Genomic DNA, 23,034 nt, shown 5'->3' on the forward strand with positions numbered 1-23,034 from the left:
GAGCTGTGCGTGCATGCAAAAGGTAAGCTCCCCCACTTCTTCCCCACGTTCTGGTATTAGGCTGGACCCCATCTGGCAGCTCTATCAGTGACCTCCCCAAAACCTGCCCTCCCCAGGCTCCACCCCCATATCTTCAGGAATTTCCCAACCTGGTCCAAGGTCACCCAGCAAGATTCCACGACTTGGTGGGGATTTAAACCAGGGCCTCCCAGATGAAGCGATGGAGACAGAAAAGAGAGAGGAGTAAGGCAACTAACTCCTTACATTTCTGTTGGATTTCAGGAAGGTTGACCTGTCGAATTTGTAGTCAAACTACAAATTAGCTTTGGCAGCTGAATGGAACCTCCATATTTAGTGGCAGTATACCCCTGGATACCAGTTGCTGAGAAGTCTGCTGCCATCATCTTCCAGTTCAATTCTTCCCATAAGTAGTACCTACCTGGTGGAATGCAAAGGCTGACCAAGATGGATTTTGTGGTTAATCCATTATATGGTTTTAAGTTACTTGTTTTTTTTAAAGGTCAGCCATTTGGCTGAAGGCTAACTTGAATCTTATTTCAAGTAGTCAGAACCCCTTTGGAACATGTCATCCATTCTTTATTTTCAAAAACCTGTCCATCACCCACAGTGACAAGAGAATATAAAACAGCATATCCAGATTTTAATTTGCAGATTTCCAAACCTGCTTGGAAAGCCGCTGTATTTCATAAACTTGATCCTCAGTCCCATAAGTATAAAAAACAAACTGAAGTGCGCAGTTGTAGATCAAAAACAGGTACATTTGGGGTCCTATCTTATGGAGAACTAGACATTCCTAACTCTGCTAAAGATCTGTCTATTAGTAGCTATCTAACATTTAGATCTCAGGCCTAGCTGAAATTCTACATTTGTACCTAGCGTCTTAGTTTTGAAATTTAACCCCCATTTTTCATATTGCAGTCTTATAGGCCGGGGTTGGGACTAGAGTGGTTTTAAGTATTTGTCCTATGTTGTTTTATTGAGATTTTATTGAATATGTATTATGTTTTGTGATGGTTTTTAACTGATGTAACTGCTTTGAGCTCTTAATTTAAGAGGTATAAAAATCAAATCAATCAATAAATTGCAGTTTCCCACAGGACTTGAGATAGCACTGTGTCTCCTGAGGTGCTGGAAAAAGAAAAACATAACAGCTATTCTGTCTGGAATTACTGTTTTAGTTACCAAACTATCTGACAAAGTGAGCTCTGGCTCTTTAAAGCTCATTCCCCTGGAAATCTAGATGGTCTTTAAGGTGCTACTGGACCAAAATCTTGCTCTTCCACTAAAGACCAACACAGCTACCCACCTGAAACAAAGCAGTGCTTAAAGTCTAAATTGAAAGGTACTTGCAGTCACACCCTTGACCTAGAACACTGAATTATCCTTAATCTGTGGGCGAGGAAGTCACTGGTGGTAAGAGAAAGGCATTCCTTAGGACCTTTTTATATATTGTGTCTGTTGTGGGTGGAGGCAGATTTAAATCACCCCACTTGGCAGCTACTACTTGGTGCATAGTGTGCGTTTAGCAAGTCATGATGCCAACTGGGTTATTGCTTTATGCAAATTGCAAACTTTCAAAACATGCAGCACACAAACCCACTTGCTGCCAAAGGGATAAATGACCATGGGATATATTGTCTTCATTTGATATTTGTAAATTCAAATTACTCAGAGTTAGAATTGGTGTCTTTACCACAGTCTTTGACTCTTCAGAAAACACAGTTCCAATACAAACTGAGCTAAGGGCTATTGTTAATCACAGTTTGAATTTACCTGTAACTGTTATTCATTGTGTGCCTTCTGCCACAAGCAAATGTTCAGCCTGTACAGTCCCAGTGTGGGATTGGTACAGAAGACCCAAACATGAACTGTAGATTTTATTGATATGCAACAATATACTAGATCACATTGAAATACCAGGATATTGTATAGCATCAGAAGCATGCATGTAAATGTTTTTGAAGGTAACAGCACCTTTGGACCCTTGCATTTTGGAGATTTAGATGGAACTCTACCTTTACAAAATGTTAAAAAGGCATAGACCCAAAGTTCTTCTGGCTGTATAGGCATCTGACATAGGGAGCTTGACTTGTGAAAGCTTGTAACTTGGAAACTCTTTTGGGTATTTAAAGTGTTACTTAGCTCAAAACTTGCTCATATACAGCTACCCACCTGGAACTGGCTGTAGACTTATTCATGAAAGAAATGTAATTTTGCTCCATATATTAACCAACAAAGAGAGATGATTAACTAGTCATGTTTTTTGTGATTGCTCATATTCAATTTAAATGTTAATAAGTTTTGTTAGCTGGATGATGCACGCTTTCTAAGCACTGGCATCCAGTATCACAGCCAGCCATAATTGGGCCACTGAATGTATGGAAGTCTGACCTGGTTATAGAAGGGAGAGGTTTAACTTATTAAAGAGGCGAGACTAGTTGGGAGGCTCTTTGTTTTGGCTTTTACCCAATGACTCCATAGCAGAAACGTGGATTAGTCAGAGATTTTCTAGTACATGGATGCTCTAGAAGTCGAGCAAGGAAAAAAAAAACCTTTGAGATTGTTAAAAGATGCCAGCAACAAAGTAGTGTAGGAACAACCCCTGCTTGGAAATAGTTTTCTCTAAAGAATATGCAATTTTATTCACACTTCATGCAAGAGATTGTCTAATTTGGTCGGCCACGTTTTAATTTAATTTATTGTATTTATATTCCGCCCTCCCCGCTTTCGCAGGCTCAGGGCGGATAACAGAATACAAATATACACATCATTAAAAACACCTTAAAAAACACAATTTTCTTGGGAAGAACCAGAGGGAACCCAGGTCTCTGGCTAGGACAGACAAGGATGTCTTAGGCCTGAAAGAAGTTCTTCACACGATCTCTGCATTTATTTTTGGAACTTCCAAGGGACTCTGGTATTTTTGTTAGTAGCAGCTGTTGCAAAGAATTCTTGCAAACTGATTGAATTGCTGAACAGGCTGGTCTGGAACTATGGAAATGCAGCTGGGACTTTAAGTGGCCCATTAAAAAGCCATTAAGTGATAAAGATGCCCTGATGGGGTAGCCCAGGCAAACCCAATCTCGTCTCATCTCCGAAGTTAAGCAGGTTTTGCCTTGGTTAGTAATTGGATGGGAGACCTCCAATGAAGACTAGGGTTGCAAAAGCAGGCAATGGCAAACCACCTGTTAGTCTCTTGTCATGAAAATGCCACCAGGGGTCGCCCTAAGTCAGCTATGACTTCACGGCACTCTCCACCACCAAGTGATAAAGGTACAATGCACTTGAAACAAAAGTCAGCGAGTTTCTCTAGGAGGACTGTTTTCATTTTTGTGTGTGTGTGTCCATCCTGAATTCAGCAGAAATTACCCATCACCCTTCCCCATTTTAAGAGAATATAGCTTGAATAGAAATCATAGGAAACCATATTAAGCCTAATATCACCTTCTCCCTCTTTCTGCAGGTATTAACAAAACACATCTGCAATCTAGAGATGCATGCTTTCTGTTTTGAACAGCTACTCCTCACTCTGCTAAGCACTTTGCAAATTCCAAATTCAGAAAGCAGTTTACAGTGTGTCTTCAGAGTCCTTCTCTTTGGGGAAAGACCTTGCCTGCACATACAAAAGGAGCTAGTTAGATTATGAACCTGTTTTCTAGTCTAACCCAACTTGTATACCATTACTGCTATTATATTCATACCTTCCTTGCCCTGTTCTCCTCCTCCAAGCAGCTGAGGAATGCCTTACATCTGGTGTCCTGGTGATAATCTCTTTTGGCACCAATCAGAGCCAGAGCCACTGAACTTTAACAGATGAACCTCATGTGAGTTAGAATGGGATCTGTAAGCCTGAGATCAACATTGTAATATCCAATAAGATTATCCAAAATGTTATTCAAACGTACAGAGTTCAGCTTAGGTTGAGCTTTACTTATTTCTGATTCTGTTAACTCTTCAAAATGCTTTAAATATTAAAACAAGACATATTTTAAGGGAGCACAGTAATTTGGAAATAGTACTGTTTTCCCACTTGCGGTATATTTATTTTCTTCCCATTCAAGGTGGACCTGGGCCAGTGTACAGTGATAGGGATGACTCTGTAGAGCCACCTAGTGGTTTGTGTTGGTCATAAACTATTCAGTGTGCAAAAGAAGTCCAAAAATAAAACCAGAATGCAAATTTTGCTATTTTCACATATATTTAAGATATAAATACTACTTTGTTTTCACAGTACATCTGTTTTTTTTAAAAAAAACACAGTCTGAGAAGTCAGGTATGGGACAGCAGTGTTATGTAAAATTTCAATACCAATTAGGACGAAATGAAATGCTTTGAGAAGTCTTTTAAGGGGAAAACAGGGGTGCTAAATTATGAGTTGGGGTGAATAATGTGAATGAGCTGTCAAATAGTTATGCAGTTTGATGGCGTTATATGTTTTTATGGGACCTACGAGGGGAGAAAAGAAATGAGAAATATGAGAAAGCACGACCCCAATTTTCCCCTACATGCTTGCATAGTATGATAGAGAAATGCAACGGAAGTTCAAAATCCCATCCTTATTTTTAAGCAGCTTAAATATCACTTAAAAACACATCACACAGCAAAGTAAAGACTTTTGTATATATTTCAAATTTCAATAGTAATGTCAAAAATACATAGTATGATTTTACATAGGATTTGTGCTACATGAAAAATAGTAAAGACAAACATCACTTAAGTAAAGGAACATTAAATATTAAATAACCAAAACAAATAAAATAAAATAAGGTGTAAACACTAAAACTAATTTGGGAATCTGCTATTGCAACACATCCAATGAAGTGGTTTAAAACCAGTATAAAAAAAAGGATTAGGACTTAAGTATGTTCCAGTCTACTTGGAATACACAAACGCTCATTCCGGAAGCCTCTTAAAAACGGGTCCAGGAGCCTAGAACAGCCTCGATGCTCACTTGACCACCTTTCCACTTGCTTCTCTATTTCAACCTTTACACACAATGTCTCATCCCAAATGTTTCCATCTTTAAATTGTAATCCAACAATACTTTTCACTGTCCGTCCTTGCTAGCATCTGGGTGAAAACTGAGGATTCGTTGGAGATTCAGTGTAAGATTTGAGTTCGTATGCAGCGCCGCTGTCGACTTCCATGGATTTTCGAGAGAACAGGAGCCTTACATCTCTGTAGAGGTAGATCTTTCCAGACTTAGAACTCTGGAACCTAACAGAGGAACAAATTACCCGTATTAGCCATTGGGGAGAACGAAGCACATCATGAAAGCATGTCGCATGAAAATGCCAAGGCCCAGAGAAGACATTTCTATAAAGACCAGGGCTTTTTTTCTGGGAAAAGAGGCGGTGGAACTCAGTGAGTTCCCCTCGGAGAAAATGGTCACATGGCTGGTGGCCTCGTCCCCTGATCTCCAGACAGAGGGGAGTTGAGAGTCCCCTCACGCGGAGGGCAGTCTAATCTCCCCTCTGTCTGGAGATCAGGGGGCGGGGCCACCAGCCATGTGACCATTTTCAAGAGGTTCCAGAACTCCGTTCCACCACGTTCCCCCTGAAAAAAAGCCCTGATATAGACTAAATAATTTAACTAATTCTAAAAAGCATATTGTAGGTAATGGCTGTTTTTCAATTAATCTGACTACTGCTTGAGGCAGCATTTTGAGGATTAGGCAGAGTGTTTATTTGAAGGAGCAAATATAGATGAAACTTAACAGCAACTCCAGCATTTAATTAATGTTCAGAGAAAATGGCAGCAGTAACAAGTCTGTACTATTAATGTTTAAAACATGGAAAAGGTGAGTCTATTTGATTATTTCTCTCTCAACAGTTTCCAGAACTCACTAACAAGATGACATAAAACTGTCCAAACAACAACTAGTATATTTTTATCTCACCCTTTCTCCAAAGAGCTCAGGGCAGAGTATGCAGTCCTCCCTTGCCCAGTTATCCTCACAACAACCCTGTGGGGTTGGTTAGGCTGTGTGACTGGCCCAAGCTCACCTAGCGAGCTTCTGTGGCGAGGGAGGAATTTGATCTCCCAGGTCCTATTCCAACACAGCATTACACTATGCTGCTCCTCTTAAGACTTGCCCTGCAATCTCTCATAGACTTCAACCAAACTGGTGTGACAGTTTATTGGAAAATCTTAAAGAAGCTGGTTAGTCTTGAGACACAACTGCGGTTTCCACATCTGTGTGATGCTTATTTATCTGAAAGAAATTATATGCTGCCTTTCCACCCAGACAGGATCCTCAAGGTGGCAAGCATTAGAACCTTTAAAACATTAAAACAGCATTGAAAATGTGCGCATATACATTTTTCAGTCCTTGGTGGTTGCCCATCCAAGTACAGACCCTAGTTAGCGTCTGAGATCTGACGAGATTAGGCTATACCATGCCACCTTCTCTCCCCTATAAATAAATATTTAACAGATAAACATGTGTTCTCTGTGTTGCATTAGCAAATCTTACACTAGGATTTGGATCTCACAGGCAAAGCTGCCCAAGGGCACAAGAGTTTTGAGACACACACAAACAAAACTGCACAAGCAGAACTGACCCTTAGGTTTTAAAGGGCTGCCTTTTTATTAACCCCCCACCCACCCACCCCCCATTCCTGTATGTTAAGTTTCATCCCCAGGCAAATTTTCTGCTGACACTCTCTTGCTGAGGGGCTTTATATAATGAAAGTGCTGACACAACTTTAATTAGGGCCTTCAGACCAGATGCTGCCACAAAGCAGTTTACAGTTGTATGACTTCATTTGTTTTGGAGAGAAGAACTTGTATGGTTTCAGCAACTAAACTTGAGTCACTTGTTTCACATCTATTGTTTCAGGAAAGAGTTGGTGGCGGGGGGGGGGGGGGGGGAGACATGTGTGCTCATCTAACTTTCACCTACACAAGCAAAAGTACTGTTGACTAGTATCTATTGTCTTCTTCCAAAATCTGGCTGCATTTGTCGAAAAGCAAGCTGTTGGTTTTAATGACACTCTGACTTTTTTTTTAAATGAAGTATATTGCTTTCACAAAACAACACACTTAAAGAGCTCTGGCCTGGCTCCGCAATCTCACCTCAGATGAATGAGGTAGCGAAGTAACCTTTCTTCAGAACGTCGAGTGTTTTCTTTATTGATGCTTCTCTTTGTTTCTCGTCTCACGGGGACAGAAAAGGTTCTTTGCCGTAGGAATGTTTGATGATTGGCTGGCATCTCTCGCAAGTCGTATATCACCACAAACATCTTCACCACAGTCTTGTTAGGATTGAATAAGGTCTGGAAAAAGGACAAAACAAATGCTTTGGAATGAGACAAGTGCTCCAACCGGACTGCTGCATGTATGGAGACAAAGATAAAATCAAACCTGTTGAATAAGAACAGTCTGGCAAACACTAGTTGCCCATGAGAACTACGGAGGATGCCTATTTCATTTAGCATCCAAACTCATTTTCTACATATTAACAGAATGAATGGAGACGATTACCATGAATCTATACTGCCAGTTGTGTGCCTATTAATACAATATACAGCACAGTCAACTCAAATTTGAATTATTTTGTGAACTTCACCTTTAGCTCCTTATCAAGTCCCTGGGCATTCAGCAACACAAAACTTGACTTTTCATGCTTTAAGTTTTTGTGAGTACATATGTAACACACACACACACACACACGCAGAGTCTTAACATTTTAAGTCACCTGTGCAAGCAACACATATACAAATATGGATACTTTGAGCAGAAATACATGTTCCATATAGCTCTGTGATTAAGTGATAGCTGGGGCTGTGACACTGACATCAAGGGAGACCCCCCCCTTTATTCTCTCTGTTTTTCTGCTAAAAATTCTCCCCCTCTGCTTTTGGTCCTTGGGGCAAGACACACAGGTTAAACTGCTCTTCTCCCCTTGCTCTTCTCCCCTTCAAATTGCAGCTTCAACAGCTGCATTCCCAAGGAAGAATAATGGTGGCACTTTAATGTCTTTATTATCATTTTCATAAGGAAGAAGGCAGGTTTCAATTTTCCACTGCCTGAAATTCATCTTCAGGATTCAGTGTGTAGATATATCTAACTAAAATGACTTACTTATCTTTTTACCCAGTGCCAGCAATACTCAGGTGGCAGACTTTCAATATTGCTCCAGGAAAACATTTAGATCCGATTGAGAAAGTATCAACAATTACAAGACTGATTTATCCTGTAATGTGCACACACACACACACACACAAACCTATACCTACCCTAATGTAACTGCACAGTTGCAGGGCTGGAATGCATCTGAAATTCACCTAATCCAACTTCCTAACACAAGCAGAGGTCATCCATGGCCAGCACTCATAGTTATTCCATTTCATCCAAAATCAGTGTACAGATTGCTCATTACAGAAAAGACTCCTCTGATATAAAGACTCAGACATCGGTGGAAAAAAGGATCAGAAGTGGCTGCACGGGGCACGTAGCACCAGCTCCAAGGGCGAAGGACGTTCGGAAAGTGAGCTCCGTCCCTCCCCACCCTAAAGCCTCAAATTAAATCGTCATAACAGCAACCAAAAGCAAAAAACGAGAGAAATATGCATAAACAAAACATGGAGAAGAAAAAACAAAGGTAAATGTCTCTACTTCCCAGCCTCACAGCAAGCAGCGGAGAAAGAACATGCGACAACCAAAATGGCGGCTGAAAACAGTGAGGGTAAGATTAATTTACCTACCTCTGACGATCCGATGCTTGCCAAAATATTTGCCCAAATCCAACAAAAAATAATGAATAAAATCTTAACCATACTTCAGCTGTTTGAAGAACAACTAATAGAAATCAAAACAGCTTTAGGCAAAGTAGCACAAAAGGCTAACCAAGCGCTGACACTAAGCATGTCGCTGCGGTCCGAAATAGCTGTCTGACAACGGGAGAACAAACTACTTCAAGAAAGACTTTTACAAATGGACATCTTGACAAAACAATCTAATCTTAAATTCAGAAACTCTGAAGAGCAAATGATTGTAAACGCAGATCTGCCTTCATGGCTGACACAGCCCTCACAGCTTGGGAAGGGAGCAACCCCAATAACCACCAAGGCGTTTCGCCTGGGAACACAAAACAATCCAAAAAACAACCCTAAAAATAATCCACCAAGAGACATATTAGCTACGATTCCTGACTGGAAGGCAAGAAGTAAAATCCCGGAAAGAGCAAGAAATAAAGGCTCAATTCCGTATAAAGGGACACACATTCAAATACTCAGACTTGCCATCCACAATTTTTTTTAAAAGAAAAGAACTTAGTTCTACAACAGAAGCACTGAGAAAAGCTCAAATAAAATATAAATGGACTAACTATACGACTCCTCAAGTCAAAATACAAGATATCATCTACCAAGCTACAGATCAGGAAGCTGAAAGGATATTATTACTGCAGGATATTATTGCAGGATAGGGGCACTGAGACTTTTTCGAACTGCGACAGAACCTCACAGAAAAGAAAAATGCCCATTCCTTTATCACCTTACAAGGAAGGCAAGGCCCCAGCGAGACATACCTAACAAGCAAAGAAAAAACAGACTGAGATGTTAAAATTCAAGTTGAAAGCAAACTAAAACAACTTCTTAAATGTTATGACTGTATAATGTATAAATCTGGTTTAAGAACAGAGGCACGGGGAGGAGGGAGCAGAGCTCACAGATAGAGCCTCCAGTTATTTTACAGGTCTTCAAGTTGGTATAAGAAATACCAAACTATAGGGTGTTACTCTTGGGCTATAGAGAACTGTTTAGTAAGCAACTTAATTTATTCTAGTTTTTAGTGTACTAATCAGTAAGTAAGGGGGGATAGAGTTAAGAAAGGGAGGGGGGAAGGGAAGGGGGGTTATTTTAGCAAGGTTCATAAGGGCTATAATAAAGGTAAAGGTAGTCCCCTGTGCAAGCACCGAGTCATTACTGACCCATGGGGGGATGTCGCATCACGGCATTTTCTTGGCAGACTTTTGTTATGAGGTGGTTTGCCATTGCCTTCCCCAGTCGTCTACACTTTACTCCCAGGAAACTGGGTACTCATTTTACCGACCTTGGAAGGATGGAAGGCTGAGTCAACCTTGAGCTGGCTACCTGAACCCAGCTTCTGCCAGGATCGAACTCAGGTCGTGAGCAGAGCTTGGGCTGCAGTACTGCAGCTTACCACTCTGTGCCACGGGGCTCTTGCCTAAGAGCTATAATAATGGTTACAAATTACTGGGGTTTTTTAATTTTTATTAATATCTGTAACTGATCCATAAAAGGTTTGACTTTATAATAATACCTATTTAATCATTGCTGTAAAAGAACCTGTTTCAAACGTTATCTTTAACAATAATCTGATCATTATCAAAAATAATACAATTGTTTATGTATATATAAAGAATTCTCAATAGTAACGTCAGGTTTTAAGATATCATTTAAGTATATTAACCTCTATTTGAAATCCAAAGAGGAAACACTTACTTGTAAAAAAACTTATTGTTATCATGGTATGTAAATCATCGTTAACGTATGTAATAGAAAATGTATTAGATACCATTGTATAACAACTTTCCTTTAATATTGTAACTGTTTATTAAGCATAACTAAATAGAAATTTGAGGGGGGGGGGAAATCAGCGTATAGTACACATAGACCTTGAGGCACACAGCACCAGCGATGCCTGTAAATAAGAAGCCCCCAGAGAAAGATGTTGTTTCCTGTAGTACTTACCCATTTACTGTGTCCCACCATTGCCTCTGGTCAAGTAATTTTTGAAACAATGCAGAAAATGTGACCATCAGAAATGGGATCCATCTACTGTCCTGGTCTGCAATGTCTCTTTTAGCTCACTCCAAAAACTATTGCTAGTCTGCAACCCGAGATAATTCTGACATACTTGAATTGTAGAAGAGCAGCCGTGTTAAGTCTGTCATACTTCTGATCTTGTTGGTCTCTAAGGTGCCACTGGATTCTAATTCTACAAATCTAGTGTCACCTTAAGGACTAACAACATTTGTTTCAATATGAGCTTATGAGAATCATAGTTCACTTTTATCAGAAAGCAAGATTTGGGTCCAGCAGCACCTTAAAGACCAACTAGATTTCCAAGGTATGAGCTTTTGAGAGTCAAAGAAGTCTGACAAAGAGAGCTCATATCCTGGAAATCTAGTTGGTCTTTTAAGGTGCTACCACACCCAAATCTTTCTCTTCAACTGCAGACCAACACAGTTATCCACCTGAAACTTTTTTCAGATAGATGGATATATTTGAAGTGCCCCAATAACAAAAGCAATTACTAAGCACTGACCTACATTTCATAGATCCTTACTTCTGAGCACCGTTCACTTGCTAAAGCAATCTTCTGGATAGGTTTTTGGAAAGACAACTTCTTCATGGCTGTTAAACATGCTTTCTGCCATCTCAAAATTTTAACATTTTAACTCCTAGTTCTCTCAAATTTTATCCACATCCTCCTTAACCTATGGTACTGAGAGTGGCTGTCGTGCTGCAGCTAAGGTACAATTACTATTTTGATGTTAAAAAGTTAAAAAAGATTAGGGGGCTATAGCCTCCAAGGCTTTCTTGTAGGTCTCTCAGATGTACCTTTGAACTAATCTAACACTTGAAAGGAGTTGGAGAGGGGGCAAGACTGAATTCTTCCCCTGGGGTCACCAACATATGGAACCAGATTTATATTCCATTTTTCTCTTCTTGAGCATTTAAGTGGGCAATGAAACAAACTTACCCAGTTTCCTTTAGAAGCCAATGCTTAGGTATGCAGGTTGGAGAGAGCATTATTAAAGTAACTTTATACTACAGAATACTTACCACTTGTATTGTTCCTGAAGGAGGTACCCGATAACCCCTTTTACCAAGAGATTCCAGAGCAATTACACCCTGGGAAGAAGGAGGAAACCAAAAAACTAGGGTTATAAACATGCAAAAACTCTCTTGCGCAGAATGACATGTAACACATTGCTTAGGAACCAGCTAATAATCTCCTGCTTTCAGTCCATACCTTGTGCGGTGCCAGTATAAGTAAACGTAAGTATTTGGCAAGCAGAAAAGCAGGGAATCCATCTCCCATAGATTTTTTTAAAATCACTTCCCACTATAGAATACAAAGCTACCTTTTTGTGAACAACCACCACCCTGCCCCACTGGAACCTCACTGGGTGACCTTGGGACAGTTACACAACTCTTGGCCTAACCTATCTCACAGGGTTGTTTGTAAGGATAAAATAAAGTTGGGAAGAGTGATGTATACTGCCCTAAGGTCCTTGGAGGAAAAGCTACTAAATAAATGCAGACACTTTTTTTGTACTCAGGTTCCAAAAAGTAAGCTGTGCACAATAATGTAAGAAAACAGTCAAGCGGGGACTTTCCAGAATATGATGATGTAACAATGTCTGTAGGAGACTGCCATACTATGTAAGTGGCTTCATACAAACACTGGTATGAAGACTACTTCTTTGAATTATGAGGTTTATTTATTTACTTAATTTATACCCTGCTTTTGTTCCCAGTCAGGACCCACAACAGCTCACATCATTCTCCTCTCCTCAATTTTATCATCACAACAACCCTGAGAGGTAGGTTAGGCTGAGCATGTGTGACTGGCCCAAGGTCAACCAACAACCTGCAGAGCGGGGATTGAAACTTGGGTGTCCCAGACCCTATTCCAGTGCTCTAACCACTACACCACTGTTGGTTTTTTCCATCATAAGAAGGTACTGGGATTTAGTGAGATACACAGAAATAGGCTCCACTGATTTTCATGGGTAAAGCGAAGGTTTTTTACCATATAAGGAGAGGGAGCGTTGTCATCAGAAACACTGTAGAATGAAACTTCAACTGGAAGAGTCATGTGAGTTGGACAGAAAACACCACTTGCTCCTACTTCAGCCGTGAAGCCATCGACAATGCCCAGGGGATCTAAACGATAGTTCAACACGGACTCCTGAAGGAAGAGACAAAAAAACCTTTTGTTGAAAAAGCCACCTTCAGGGGGGTGGGGCTGTATTGACATCACTAATCTGACTGACTAAAGCTGCCATCCTAAACACATTGACTGAAGTAGAGAACAAGCGCCAAAGAATTCAGGGGGCCTTGCTTCTAGAGAAAGCATGCTCAGGAGGACAACAGCGCTTGTGCCATGGCAGTACACCAGTTACAAAAACAACAGAGGAGGTTTAGAATATGTTCAATACCTCAAAGTTTCCAAGGAGGCTAAGACTAGTTACGGGTGGTGCGCTGGAACTCAGAAATGGTTTTTCGTGGGCATCTGGGTCATTCTCTTTGCTCATACAATGTTGTGGGCTATTTAAGAACGTAAGAAATCAAAAGTTACTACTTTCCCCCACCTCAACCATGGTTATATGCATACAAGTAATTTGTTTTCCAGAAGCAGCAACTTCTGAACTACAGTTTTTTTTTACAGTTGAACGCCAGTCCGTCACAAAAAAAAGTGTGCACGTCTTTCATTCGCAGACAAATTACAGTTATGCCCAGTAATCCTTTCAAGTTAATGTGGTACTTGAAAGCTAAAGGAACGTACAGAACTTTGGGGCTGCAGCTTCAACTAAGATACTCTCGGAACCAACTCCTGAATGCTCATAATTCTCACAGATTCTGCTTTCATTAATTTGCCATTTTGAAGTGTACATTTCTGCCCGGCATGCACAATCTAGTGTATACAGAGGCATCTTTCCACACAATCATTTTGATACAAGAATCGTTAAGATTCACCCCAGCATTCTTCACAAGGCTGCTCTGCCTTCCTCAATGCAAGCCAGGAATGAAACTGTCTTAAACCTGCCACTTAAAACAAGACCAGACCTTCCAGACCCTGGTCATATTGCTTAATCTGGGGTACTGTACCATTAACAAGATTTCATTACGAGTAAGACTGAAAACGTCTTTGTTTTTTTGTATAGTTTTAAATCACAGCATCATACGTGCCTTATTTTATGGGAAATATTTTACTAAATTACGCAAGGTTCATTATTTTAGAAATTTGCATCATAGGAATGCAAACAATGGTTACAAAATATATAAACTAGCTGCGTCTGATGCACTGAACATTTGCACTTTTTCCAAAATAATCCTCCTTGTTCATTCAGCATTACTGTTTACATTTTCTAACGTTTGTATCTTCATAAAAAAATACCTTTTGGAGGACAAACATTTTAACTGTAACAGTGATGCGTCGAGATCAAAACAGCCGGAACGTGTTTTTCTTTCAGGAACCTTAAAATAAGAACACGCACACAGTTAATTAAGTTTAAGGTTTGGATGTCCTAACACAAAAATTCAAATAATATAGTGCAACACATTATTTGGGGGGGTTGTTGTTGTAAATGGAAGCAAGTCAGACAATACAGCAGACAATCCACTGACAAGCTGGGAATGAATGTCCTGTTTGAAAAAAAATGGCCCTGGGGTATCTGGCAGCGTGGTTCTCTATAGCATGATGCAGAATAATTTATAGTTTTCTTTTCCAACTGTGTTGTGCTATTAGAATTTTAAAAATTATTGTAAAATAATTACTGATAAACAAACTTCCAAAGGTAAGATGAAGTAAAAGGTTCATTGATTTGATATTTTAACCACAACACTTGGCATGGCAGAAAATCCTCTTTGTTAGAAATCTCTACTGACCCTAAAGGGGATCAGTACATGAAAGAGAGGTGTGTACATCCAAGCACAGATGTGCCCTTGGATGGCGATCTAGACTTGGGTATAAATTACAAAGTAACAGTGCCACGAAGGAGTAAATAACAGTTAACTGTAGAAAGTGCAGTATAGTATCAGCTTTTTCCACTCATTATAAAAGGAAGAAAAGGTAAGAGCAATAAAATACAAACTTACAGGGCTTGAAAGCAGAGGCAACCCAGTTCGAGGATGGAAAGCCTTAGTAGAGGTCCCGTCCAAATGGTGAAAATTGTTTCTCCGCCAAACATGTTTAAGTGGTATTGTTCTCTGTCCAAAGAAAGGGGGAGGGGGGATTTGGCTATATATCAGACAGCAATATAGCTAAAATACAGTTCTTCCAAGCATTCTAGCAATATGCAAGAGTGATTTATGCCAGGTAAGTTCTTATCGTCTAGGGTATGCAATTTCTGCAGTTGATATAACAGTTTGGATTTGAACCCAGGCTTGCCCTCTGTTTCGGCTGCTAGTGGGGGAAATGGCAGATCCAACGCATGCAGAGTCTATGATACTAAGTCCATTTGTGGGAGATATTCCAACAACACACGTTACAATCCTTGTTTTGGAAGGAGGAGGGGGACCTCTTGAGGCTTTCAATTTAGTGCCAAAGCACTGAACTGAAAGAAACGGAAGCCTCCCTTGCAGATGTGCCTCCGGTAGCTCATTTTAAGATTACAGCCCATTTTAAAAACTATAATTTGACAATTTAGCTTTTTGAAAGAAACGCATTTACATTTCTATCCCAGTAGCTCATGCACGCTGACTCAGCTGTTAGTCCCATTATTCACCAACAGGCGATGTTTATTTATATATATTAAAAAATCAAATTATAGCACATAGGTCCCAGGGGTTGCCAAATCAAAGTGAAGGGGCACTGTGACGCTGAAAAGCTTTCCTCAGATGTTCTATTTTATAGCCTCGTGATATTTTGAGATAATCTTTTAGAATGCCATATCAGGCATTCTGTGTGTATTAGAAAACACTATGAGGAAAGCAACTTACAGGTATGAACTTTCACATACAAAGAGTGTTTTTAAGGTGCTTTCGATGGAAATATTGACCCACGAACCATGAAAATTACCATACTGTTGGGGGCTAGAGCAGGGATGGCAGCTTTCAAATACCGAGCCATTGTGCTAGGATTCAGATCTACCCCGCACCCCACTGCTAGCAATTACTATCCTGAAGCTGGTGTTAATTACTTTAAGGAAAGACACTAAAGAAAGTTAAAACACCACTCACCAGCACCTCTGCGTTCCTCTTTTGTTCACACAGAGCCAAGCCATCTTCTGCGGGCTTCTTCTGAGTGCGTTTTTGAACTTCATAGTCCGTCGGGTCTTCATTCTCGTCATGTGTGTTTTTAACTTTTTCTTGTTTGTTTTTGCATTTGAAACTTTCATGGTCTTTATGTAAATAGTTTTCAATACTAGTGAGCTGGGAGTTCTGTTCGCAAGTATTTGGTTGTTTAGAGTCTTGATTTAAGCGCTTATGTTCGCTTCTGTGCAATTTGTCAGGTGCCTGTGTTACAGTCACTTTAATATTTTCAAGTATTCTAGACTGATCCAATGATGGATTGTTGAAACAGTCTGCGTTGCCATTTTCACTAGCGATTGTTTTGTCCTTAAGCTTATCTGTGCAAATCAGTTCGTTGCTACAGCTGAAAGGGGAACACTGCTTGGCAATACCTTTGTATACAGCTCGAGGTTTGCGGGGAGAACTGGAAAGTACCGCTTCCAATTTATTTGCCAGTTCCAATCTATTATCTTCTTTCTTACATGATTGGATCATAAAGGGCAATGGACTTGTACTTCTACTGGAAGGAGACTGCTGAAATGTATTTTGGACTATTTCGTTGGGGTCTGCAAGAAGCAATTTTCTTCTTGCCTGGGGTTTTGGAGAAATGTTCAATTCAGCGTCATATCTAAAAGAATTAAAGGGGGTTGCTGGTGTTTTGCCCACTGCTTTTAGGTTGTCTTCCAATGAATTCAACCTTGAACTACAGAAGGAATTGGATGAAGTTTCCCTGCCTTTCTTCAGCAGGCTGTCATCTTCACAGGAATTAGGAAAACACTTTGAATTTACTGAACTAATTTCATGCATGTTAAACACAGGATGAGTAACATGTGAAGTTGGTGGATCACAGTGAATCAGGTGTTGGGCAATCCTAGCAATGACCTCCTGCCGCTCCTGAAGTAAAGAACTTATCAGTGGGTTCGTTTCCTCTATAGATGGGCGGGAGCGCTGGGTCATTGGACTCTGGGAGCTGGATAAAGATTTTTCTGGTATCATTCGGGCTTTTCCTACATTGCTGTTTTCTGATGCAGACGGTTCTAAGCTAGCAGTAGAACCGGAGGATGGTTCCTTTCCTTTTTTCAGAAAACTTTCATCTTCTTGTGTGCTCCGTGCAGCTTTCAAGTTAACCAAACCTGTTTCGTTCATGTTGAACGGTCGCCCCATAATAGGCGACGTTGCTGGATCACAGTGAATCAAATGTTGGGCAATCCTTGCTATAACCTCCTGCCGCTCTTGAAGTAAAGAGCCTATCAAAGGAATAGAATCTCCTAACGAATGACGGGAAGGGTAGCCATTTTGGCAGTCAGATGAAGGCTTTAATGCTCTCTCTGAGGTCTCCTGCGACAATTTCTTACTATCAACAGCAGCTGCATAGCACTGAAGCTTGGACTCTGATGCCCTAAAGTCCGACCCGAGCCCAGTTGATGGATAAAGTTTCATGGTTCTGACAGCTGTACCAAGCTCAGGGCCTTTTTTTGCATTCGGCACACCTTCAGGCCACATCAGTTTGCCACGTGAGCGCTGTGAGGTGGGTGTCTTGCATTGCTCTGCCTTGATGGAATCACAGTGCTGATGTCCACTGCGCTCTTCTATCCTCGTTTCATAAAAGCCAAGGTTGGTGTGAATACTGCAGGTCAGGACTGGATAGTTAGATTGTCTCGGCAAGGACTGGACACTGACTTTCAAGGCCACGTTGTGAGAAACATTAGGGACAGGGAAAAAATGCTCAGTTGGCGTCTGGGAAAAATTCCACTGCAGGTCTACATGTGCCGCGCTCACTCTGGAATGTTAAACACAAGGGATGTTGGTATTTTAAGGTAGAACCACCTCTTTACATGCAAGTACAACAGACATCTACTTTTAGAAGGAAGGGAGAACTATGAATAAACAAAGATCCTGCAAACATCAATGATCACTAAGAAGAAATGAATAGCAGTTGGTGAGTCAGACATACCTGTAGAGAATATTGTGTGGGACTGCTCCATGTGAAACACTCAGCCAAGCACTTAACTGAGAAAAGAACACAAAAGAGCGGACAGCCAATAAGAGGGTCTTCTCTTCGATAAATCGATCGCCACTTCTAAAAATATATCCAGAGAGAGAGAGAGATACTGATGAAACCATTACACAGAACAACAAAAGAGTATTTTGGCATTAATATGGTTAAGTATAAATATTGGGGGTTGGGATATTTTCTTATTATATAGTAAGATTTCCTTTCCTATGCTAAGAAATTTTTTAAACATCCTGCAGGAAAATGTGATCCAATGGAGAGTTAAAAAGCACACAAATAGACATACAGTTTTATCAAAAAAATAAATAAAACCCAGCAGTAACTACCAAAAGCAATTTTGCTCTTCAATTAAGTATATTTAGATAAAGTTAAGCACAAACTTTTAAGAATGTAATCTGGAATAGAAAGTTGAGCAGCTTTCCCATTTGTTGATTCATTTATCTGCTCCAAGTAGCTGTAAAACCATTACGATACATCAGGGAGCCCCGTGGCGCAGAGTGGTAAGCTGCAGTACTGAAGTCCAAGCTCTGCTCACGACCTGAGTTCGATCCCGGCAGAAGCTGGGTTCAGGTAGCCGGCTCAATGTTGACTCAGCCTTCCATCCTTCTGAGGTCGGTAAAATGAGTACCCAGTTTCCTGGGAGTAAAGTGTAGAGGACTGGGGAAAGCAATGGCAAGCCACCTTGTAACAAAAAGTCTGCCAAGAAAACGTCATGATGCGACGTCCCCCTATGGGTCAGTAATGACTCAGTGCTTGCACAGGGGACTACCTTTGCCTTAACTATACATCAATACTTTGTACAGGCAATTAATACGTAAAAGTTTCAGGAAAATAAGCCATTCAAATATTATGCTTTCATTTCATTAATAGTGAAATGGAATCTTATAAAACGGATTTAAAACCTAAAATGAAACCCATCGCGCATCAGATGTTTATACTCAAACTTTGTAGTAATCTTAGGATGTTCAGAGCAACCCATATATACAAACTTACTGTCTTGGAACTGGCTCCAAAGTCCATCTCTCTAGTAACAAGGCATCTTGCTTGACGGCAGGATCATTTAAGTCATTCCCTTCTGTGGTGGGCCCTTCATCGCTGTAGCAACAGTCTGGAAGTAGCATCACTTCTACCATGATAGGAATATTATTCTTCCAAAGCAGAGTAACCTCAGACCTAGTGCGCCGAGCTTGACGACACTTGAGCAAAAGAATTGGACAACAAACGATAAGATTTAAACCTTGTGTGCCAACAACCTAAATGGAGCTGGGGCCAAGTCTGCACAGATGCAAGTGTGTTTTATTAAAATGCCAACAGAGCTTTGTGGCACTTTGAAATTTTTTGTGGCGTAAGATTCATGATCCAGAGTTGACTCTGTCAGATACATGAAGCATTATATTCAGTAGGTATATATATATATATATATCAGCTGGTTTATATACGCCTCAGTAGGTAGTGTTACATATCAGTAAGCAGAATGTGTGTGTGTTATCCTTCGCATGCACACCGAACAGCATTAGGGGAGGGGGTAACTGAAAAGAAAGGCCAGAAGACTAAGTTTCCCAGGAAATTACATTGAACAGTACAGATCAAAGCAAGATCTGGTCAAAAGAGTAAAGAATCCACTCAGAGTGCTTATGGACCAAGCTCAAGCACAAATGATGAATTAGCAGGATAAATGTGAATGGCGTACACAAATCCACACGAAGGAACGATTACTTTTCAAAGTGCGCTGATCACCTGAAGCCCAACTGCATCAAATCAAAATGAATTCCAACTGAGCCTCCCTCTGAAACTTTTTCACTGAAGTAGTGAAGCCTTTCATTCTACTATTGAATGTCCAGAGGGCTTGAAATGTTTCCTCCGCTTCTAATGTTTCCATTCTTTTAACACCCAATTTCCATTTACTTGCAATGGGTCTGCCCAGGAAGAGTAACTGTTCCCCATTAAAGGTTTTCTGCCAACCGTATCTTACTTTGCTAATTCATTCACTGGGAATTCTGTGTGGATCATTTGCTCTTGTGACTGGATCTTGTTTTCCTCTGTGCTGTGCAGAGTTATGAATACACCTATGTCCTCAGGAAACTGCACCTTCTGAGTTCTCCCCACCATTCCTTTTGTGCTATTCAGCTTGCTCTGCCTACTGCTTACTTCATGCAATGGACAAAATGGATTCTAGTTTACAAAAAAGCAAGTGTCACGTTACATTCACTAGCCGTTAAGATGCACAAGATGTTCTAAGATTTCAGCTGCAGCAGGCTGACATAGCTACACCCCCCCACCCGCCCTTTATTTAACCAAATCAGAGGATGAATATATTGAGATGACTACAGGAAGTTTATTAATGCGTATTTGAAGAAGTGACTCCACTTTCTCCTCAAAAGCACTATCCTGCTCCATCGAAATTGTATAATTAAAGCATTCCAGTTTCTATGGCCAACACATCCAAAAGATGTTCAACTGCTTTGGCTTTCCAAATATAATAGATGGTCCCAATTTAAGATGAACTACAGGTGGCACAGAATATTCGATATGAACCCAAATTCAGAAATTTAGACAGTTTGCTAGCATATGACTCCATTTATATTATCCTAATACTGTTTCACTATTTACGTCTTCTGGAACTACCTGGATGCTCGAATATATATACATACATATTTTCCCCCTTTTCAAGGGATACAAGTTAGAATGTACAATTCTAGGTTTCTTTTCCAAAGTCTGGAGAACTCTTGAGTAGGGGTGTGCACTGGAAAAAGATTCAGGTTTCCAGCTTCGGATTTACCCGAAGCGGGAAAACAATCCGGAATACCCCTAAACCCGAAGCGGCAAGCTGCTTCGGGATTTGAGCATTTCAGCCGCTTTGGTATGCTCCGTAAAAATTCAGAGCATACAGAAGATCAAAGCAGGACCTCCCACTGGCTTTTTCACCCCGATGGGAGGGGGGAAGAGGGAGTTCCTCTTTTCAGCACTCCTCTTTTCAGCTCTGCTCTGAGCTTTGAAAGTTTCCAGGCTGACCTTTTCAACCAATGAGAAGGAAGAAGAGGGAGCTCTCTCTTCCTCCCTCCAACTGGGGGAAAAACCTGTCGTGGAGTATTTCAAAGCTCAGAGCAGAGCTTTTCAGCGCTGCTCTGAGCTTTGAAAGTTTCCAGGCTGGCTTTTTCATCCAATAGGAAGGGGAAGAGAAAACTCCCTCTTCCCCTCCCCCTCCCATAGGATAAAAAAAGCTGTCGGGAAGCTCTGAGAGCCCGAAGCTTCCCGAAGCATTCCGAAACACTTTAGAAAGTTTTGCTTCGGGATTTCTGAATCAGCTCAGCAATGCTGGGGCTGATTCGGGAACCCCGAAGCATTACAAATTGGGCCCAATTTGGGGAAAAACCCTGAATCAGAGACCCGAAGTGCACACCCCTACTCTTGAGCATCTAGATGTCTCACCAATGCTTAACAACAGACTATTAGATATTAGCAGCAAATATTGTTATTGTGCTTGAAGGTCAAGGATGTAGTATGTTCTTGAACTGTAAATTTTGAAAACATTTAGCAAAAAAAAGTTTTAGTCTATAAAATATTTCTTGTTGACAGGTTGAACACCACCTTCACGTTTACTATTTAATTTAATGGAAGCACCAGTTCAGAGAACAGAGTCAACAACAACAATTGAGAACATTACTTGTCATACCTGGGCCAGTTTGTCACTGCATTCATGCTTAGCTGTTACTGGCTGACCCGATTGCGCTGGAGGGCAGTGGAAGCCTTCAGTTCTACCCTTTACAGAATATTCTGGTGTTCTACCTTCAGTAATCAGGAAGGCCAAGTTGACAAGGAACTCTTCTGCTTCGTATTCGAAGTATTCATCTAAAGTGTCTAATACAGAGAACAAAGCACCCAATTATAGATGAGCACCAATACAAATTATCAACCATATACATGGTTAAGTTTCTTTGGCAAAACTTAACCATGTTCCATTTCATTATTCCTTTCAAAACAGCACACAGCTTGCTATGCCACATATTATGTTACTAAAAAACAAAAATCAAATATTCTCTAAGTGAGTTCTACTACTGGTCTCTAGTAGAGGTCAAGCCATTTTATATAACAGTAAAGCCTCTGTCTAGACAGCTTTGATTTCCTGCACTGAGAGTGCCAGGCAAGGACTCTATGATATCTACATATACTCATTATAAGTAAGGGTGCCCTTTTTCTCCAAGGTATACACTACAGCACAGAACTAACAATGTAGTCACCTTCTGAAAGGGCCCTCTGCAGAAAAGACCCTGTTAAGTGCCTACGAAATAACTGCTTCGCCTCTAAATATCTGAGATCCAGGTAAATTGGTGATTTATGTCCTCCAATCCATGATAGGGGTCAAAGTTCAGTATCAGTTAGACGAGCCTGTGTGGTTTAGTGGTTAGAATGACTAGCATCTGGGAGACCAAATACTGAACCCCACTCTGCCACGGAAACCTGTTGAGTGTCAGTCACACGTACTCAGCCTTGCCTCCCTCACAGGATAAAATGGGGAAGAGGAGAATGGTGCAAAGCCACTTTGGGTCCTCACTGGAGAGAAAGGTGGGGTATAAATGAAATAAAGGTGCTTACAATTTCTTTAACTTGAAAGCACGCCTTCTTTTACTAAATATGCTTTCAGAAGCAAGCAAGATATACTTTAAAATGCCTCAGTTAAATCTCAGATTAAATTGAAATAGCAGAACATGGTTTATCAGCATCTAATCAAAAAATAATCGCCAACCCATCCTTCTAGACATAGGCAGGGAGACTTTTATGCTACCTTCCTGATAGACCTTAATGTTAATGAATGCTTGATTGGTTAGAAATAAGTTCACTTGCTTCTATAATCTTGGAGGAGGGTGCAGTCTTGCATGTGTAACTGAAACCTGGTTGGATACTAGCCAGCTACTCTTCTCTCAGTTGACTCCTGAGAGAGGCCTTAATCAACCTTGACAAAAAGGAAGGGGAGGTGGCTATAATCCTTCAGAAGTCTTCAGAAAATAC

General features: G+C 40.6%; 1 protein-coding gene across 3 annotated transcripts in view; it reads right to left on the minus strand.

Moving 5' to 3' along the window:
- Positions 1-4,627: 4,627 nt before the first annotated feature.
- The window catches only part of ATOSA (atos homolog A), a 41,950-nt gene continuing 23,543 nt past the window's right edge, over positions 4,628-23,034 (minus strand). For 2 of the 3 annotated variants that reach the window (XM_055002234.1, XM_055002233.1), the window contains exons 2-12: positions 21,701-21,885; positions 19,021-19,223; positions 17,968-18,093; positions 15,963-17,793; positions 14,880-14,990; positions 14,179-14,258; positions 13,220-13,328; positions 12,811-12,969; positions 11,838-11,906; positions 7,099-7,298; positions 4,628-5,238 (exon numbers count right to left, since the gene is read on the minus strand). In XM_055002234.1, the coding sequence (XP_054858209.1) occupies positions 5,085-5,238; positions 7,099-7,298; positions 11,838-11,906; positions 12,811-12,969; positions 13,220-13,328; positions 14,179-14,258; positions 14,880-14,990; positions 15,963-17,793; positions 17,968-18,093; positions 19,021-19,223; positions 21,701-21,885 (3,227 nt within the window). In that variant the 3' untranslated portion in view covers positions 4,628-5,084. Of the gene's footprint in view, positions 5,239-7,098; positions 7,299-11,822; positions 11,907-12,810; positions 12,970-13,219; positions 13,329-14,178; positions 14,259-14,879; positions 14,991-15,962; positions 17,794-17,967; positions 18,094-19,020; positions 19,224-21,700; positions 21,886-23,034 lie in introns of those variants that run through there. The other variant, XM_055002235.1, reaches the window with a different exon arrangement.

This window comes from Eublepharis macularius, chromosome 18 (assembly GCF_028583425.1).
Source record: "Eublepharis macularius isolate TG4126 chromosome 18, MPM_Emac_v1.0, whole genome shotgun sequence".
Lineage (NCBI taxonomy): Eukaryota > Metazoa > Chordata > Lepidosauria > Squamata > Eublepharidae > Eublepharis > Eublepharis macularius.